Genomic DNA, 4880 nt, shown 5'->3' with positions numbered 1-4880 from the left:
CATCTAGAGGTTGAACTAACAATTAGTTAGTCTATTATCTATTAATGTTTGATACAAAAGAGATAATTATCAGCAAAAATGTTACAGCTCGCCGTAACACTTCGCAAAGTCAAGGCTGCCAAACGACCGCAACCATGAAATGGAGCATCTCTTCTTTGTTTAGCACGAGAAAGAAAGCTTAACTTTTAGACCGTTGGCTGTGAATCCCATCCACATCCAAGAAACCAAGAGCAGACACTACACTTGAAAGTCACTTTAAAACACTACAGCCAAGCCTGCCAAACATCACGTTCCAATGTCATCTCGATGACAACTAGGAACGTGTCGCGTCGCGTATTAGACACCGCCGCGCAAATCCAACTGGAACCTCGCCAGATCACCAGCGCGGTTAAATTAATCGGCCCCAAAAAAGATTACGTTTTGTTTTCTCTCCTGTTGCATATACCTTTCGCAGCCGCATTCATTCTTGACGAGGCAAATCGAGTGGTTTCCTCCTCAGCCTCCTCCGCCCCCCCTGCACACTTGCGAGCGACAGCGAAAGCGAAGCTGCCGCCGTGCCAAGGCGTGAGCAACTGCAAGCTGCGCTCGCCCAATAATAGCGCAATCGGATTTGGTGCGTTGCTCTTCTCGCCAGCGCCTCCTCGTCCGTCCCCACCCCCGCCCCTCCAATCCCCACCAAAACCACCCGCGCCGTCAATCGCAACCAGCAGCGCCTCCGTCGCCGGCGCCGCGGGATTGGGCCACCAGCTAGCCGCGGTTGTTGATCGGCCGATTGATCGATCGACGATCGATCCACCGCGGCAAGGCCGGGCGGGGAGGGAGCCGTCGTCGGTGGCGGCCGCGCGCACCGACGGTTTTCTTGGCGGTTGCATGTATGCGGGCGGGGAGAGCCGGCCCAATGGTGGGGGCGGGGGCGGGGGCGGGGGTGGAGACGCGCTCCGGCGGCGGAGGCAGCCCGGCGCGGCCGCCGCGTCTTCTTCTTCGTCATCGTCGTCGACCGGCAGAGGAGCGGAGGAGGGATGGGAGGAGCATGAGCGAGGGCAGAGGCAGGCGCGGCGCAAGAAGCAGCAGCAGGGGAGGCGCGAGGCGGTGGCCAGGGCGATCCGGGGCGGGCTGCCCTCCTGCTGGGGCGGCGTCTCGGTGGTTCAGGAGGCCGCCTCCGGTGGGCAGAGGGCTGCGAGGAGGTGGAGCCGGCGGGAGAGAGCGGCCGCTGCCGCCGATCGAGATGCTGCCGCCGGCGACGACGATGGTTCCGGGCCGGGCGCGGGCACCGCCACTGCAGCGCCAGCGCCGCCGGCGGCGTGGTGCTGCGTGTGCCCGGGCGGCGACTGCTCGCTGGAGCCCAACCCGAGCGCCAACGGCAAGGAGGACGCCGGCGTCCGGTCTCTCCTCGAGCAGAACGATTTCTTCTCCGCCGACTGCAACCCGCACGCCGACGTCCTCCCCGCCGGCGCCGACACCGCCGCCGCCTACGAGTCGTCGTAGCAGGCCCAACGACCGGTTCGGTTAGGTGCCAGGCTGCCAGCCAGCTACTACCCATCCGCATTCTCCTCCCCACAAACATTGCGATACACAATTTTTACTGATACTGATGATGAAAGAGGAAACTTTCGTTCCGCTCCGCCGCCGCCACCGGTGGAGCTCGATCGGATTCTTGATTCCTTGCTTTCTTCGTCCATTGCTTCCTTGCCCGTCCGTAATCTGTACATGTACTTGCCATGGTTGGGAGCAAATGAACTGAGTGATGGGCGGTCGGGCGCCTTGTCCCGTAGCCATTTGCGGGTTTGTTTCCAGACTCAAAGACACTCTGTCCGGCAGAGCATTTGACCGCACGCATGCCATGGATATGGGCAGGACTAGCTCTCCAGCTTGCAGGTGTGGTGCCAATGGAGGGCGGGCTCACACTTCAGAGCTTTACGGCCACTGCAATGAAGTGAACATTTCGTACGCGTTGAATTGCTTGAATGAAGTAGGCAAGTCACTCACCCACTTGGCCACTTGGATGCTGCTGCGATGTGTACTCTGGGATTTGAATTGGAGCTCAAAAGGATGGAAGGACGAATGTGAGAATGAATCTAGACAAAGTTTCAGAGAATTAGTAGTGCGTACTTGCAAATTGCAACGCACGGCATGCGCAGATATACTGTAAGAACTTGATATTCTACGAGATGCAATCTGGTATGCGACAGGATGCTATGACATACTAGTATGAACATCAGAATACTAGAAGGGACGATACTTAATAATAGGCATTGATGCAACTGTTTGTTGAGAGCGACTTCCGACTCCAGATGACCAAATCAGCCGCATGTCTCTGATTGTTGAGAGCGACTATCTTTTTAACCATTTCTTAAGTCCTGTATTCATCGTCGTCCGCCCCAGCTACTAGGATCATGTGGATTCTGATCAGGTAGTACAGGAAGCCCCTATGATGGATCCAAAATAAACTGTACAAGAGGTCGACTCTGTACCCAGACTGACAGGAAGGATCTGATGGAGCCTCCGAACTGCGGAGTTGGCCCTATAGGACTCGACTCTGGTAGGCGTAAGAGTTAAGCAGCCTCCACACCAATCACGTCCATCGGCCATTTTCGTTTTCGTTGCATTAGAAATGTCGGTGAAATGTTTTTTTAAAAAAAATCGGTGAAATTTTGCTGTTACACGTCGATGGTGGAAATGCAGAACATTAGAAAAGAAGAATCAGCATACTCCCTACTTCTCTAAATATTAGTCGTCACGATTTTCGTGCCGATAACTTTGACTCGATTTATAAAAAAATTTGTGCAACATTTTTATCTCCAAATAAATTTATTAAAAAACTAGATTTAAATATCTATCAATGATATTAATTATGTATCACAAATATTAATATTTTTTAATATATATTTAGTCAAAGTTGTTTCTCGAGAAAAAACGACAAACATTTAGGGGTGAGCGAGTATGTTCGGGATAGAAAGGAGGGGCCACCAGCCACCCAGCCAGGCGACGATGGATTGTTGCTCCAGGACCACGTCCATGTCCATGCTAGCAAGGAGAAAGGCATCCCCCCATGGTTCACGGCCAGCCCAATGCGCATGGATTTGGACACGACGAAAGGCAAATTTTCCGCGTCACAAGGAAAGAGGGTGTTTTGGGTGAATTTTGAATTTGAGCTACTGTATCACTTTCGTTTTTATTTGACAATTAGTGTTCAATCATGATCTAATTAGGCTCAAAACGTTCGTCTCGTGATTTCCAACCAAACTGTGCAATTAGTTTTTTTTTCGCCTATATTTAATGCTTCATGCACGTATCGCAAGATTCGATGTGATGGGTACTGTAGCACTTTTTTGGAATTTGGCCTGGCAACTAAACACGGGCAAAGCACAGAAGATCGGGGGCGGGGGCCGGGGTGTTTTGGAATTTTATGCATACGGTATGCACTCAGCTTCCATGCATACATGTTTCCATCTACTGCCACGTGTCCACCCAAGGGGAATCGACGTCTGTCCTCATCCGATGTCCACCCATGCTTCCGCTTGGCTTCCACTCGGCTCCAGTATGCATACTCGGCTTGGCTCCCACTCTGCTCATCCGCTGCTCACCTGTACATGCGGCAGCCATCAGGTGGATGTATGCATGCTTACTCGATGCATACAGGATGCATGGACGCATACGGTATGCACTCAGATTCCATGCATACATGTTCCCATCAACTGTCACGTGTCCACCCAAGGGGAATCGACGTCTGTCCTCATCTGTTGTCCACCCGTGCTTCCACTTGGCTCCCACTCGGATCCAGCACGCGACCGCGGATACTGCCAGCTGGCCTGGCCACATGGATTTCGATGGCGGCACCTGTCCACGTCACTGGCACGGTAACAAGTAAGGACTTGGTAGGCACGGCTCATTTCGTCGGTGAAACCGGCTCCATCCGCGGAGCTAGGGCCGTTTCATAAAACAGCTCTACAAATATGGTAATTCTTCGACCCGAGCGTCCGACTCTTTACTCGAGTATAGGACAAACGCGAGCGTGAACCATATGACACAACCTTTGTTTAATATCCCGTCAATTCATCCATCACTCATTCCGTAATATCCAGTCAATTCATATATCTCTCACTCCGCCACCCGCCCCGTTGCTCCTGCGTACTCACGCCTACTGCTCCTGCCGCTGCTCCGCTCACTTGCCGTGTTGCTGCTCCTGACGTTGCTTCGCGCGCTCGCTCTGTTGCTCCTATCGTTGCTCCTGCTCCACTGCCCGCTCCACTCGACGACGCCAGCAGGTGCCGCCAATGCAAGTAGAAGCATCAGGCCTTGGAGTGGAAGCCCTCCGGCCTCGTCTCCTGCTACAACTGTAGCGCCCCGATGCAGACGGCGCATGAGGTCGCACCGTGGTATGATGCATGTTGCAAGTGTACATTAAAAATGTTTTCAGATATTTTAGAGGTATGTTTCAAGTGTTTTACACGGATGTTACAAAAGTAGATCATGATGTTGCATATGTCGTAATTGTTGTACACGTATGTTGCAAGCGTCGGTCCCTAATGTTTCATTTGTTTTTTTCAGACGAATGTTGCAAGCGTGTTTATCTGGATGTTACATATGTTTCACATATATGTTGCAAGTGATTTTTATCTTGATGTTGACTATGTTTGCAATGGTTGTCAATTATTTTTGCAAGTGTTTTTAGATGCATATTTCAAATGTTTCATTGGTCTTTTTTGTATGTTGCAACACCATCTGAATGTTTCAAAAGTAGATCGGGTGTTACACATGGGATACGCATGGGAAGCGGGAGGCGGAGCGAGCGGTCCCCGCGCAGGCGATGTTTGTGCGGTGCGGGCCCCAGTTGCCGCGGGTGATGCAAGCGTGGTCTAGCGACGTCTGGGCGTCGTGGG

The 4880-nt window shown here is 52.3% G+C and overlaps 1 protein-coding gene across 1 annotated transcript; it reads left to right on the top strand.

The window, feature by feature from the left end:
• The first annotated feature begins 468 nt into the window (after positions 1–468).
• Positions 469–1786, top strand: LOC136513633 (uncharacterized). The gene has a single exon (XM_066507604.1). The coding sequence runs from the start codon at positions 871–873 to the stop codon at positions 1483–1485; it is 615 nt and encodes a 204-aa protein (XP_066363701.1). The 5' UTR covers positions 469–870; the 3' UTR covers positions 1486–1786.
• The last annotated feature ends 3094 nt before the right edge of the window (positions 1787–4880 follow it).

Source organism: Miscanthus floridulus, chromosome 16, assembly GCF_019320115.1.
Source record: "Miscanthus floridulus cultivar M001 chromosome 16, ASM1932011v1, whole genome shotgun sequence".
Classification (NCBI taxonomy): Eukaryota; Viridiplantae; Streptophyta; class Magnoliopsida; order Poales; family Poaceae; genus Miscanthus; species Miscanthus floridulus.
This window is presented reverse-complemented; position numbering and strand designations above follow the sequence as displayed.

Bases quoted from the DNA above. Each gene is read 5' to 3' on its own strand.
- LOC136513633 (XM_066507604.1), top strand. From the start codon at position 871: ATGTATGCGGGCGGGGAGAGCCGGCCCAATGGTGGGGGCGGGGGCGGG.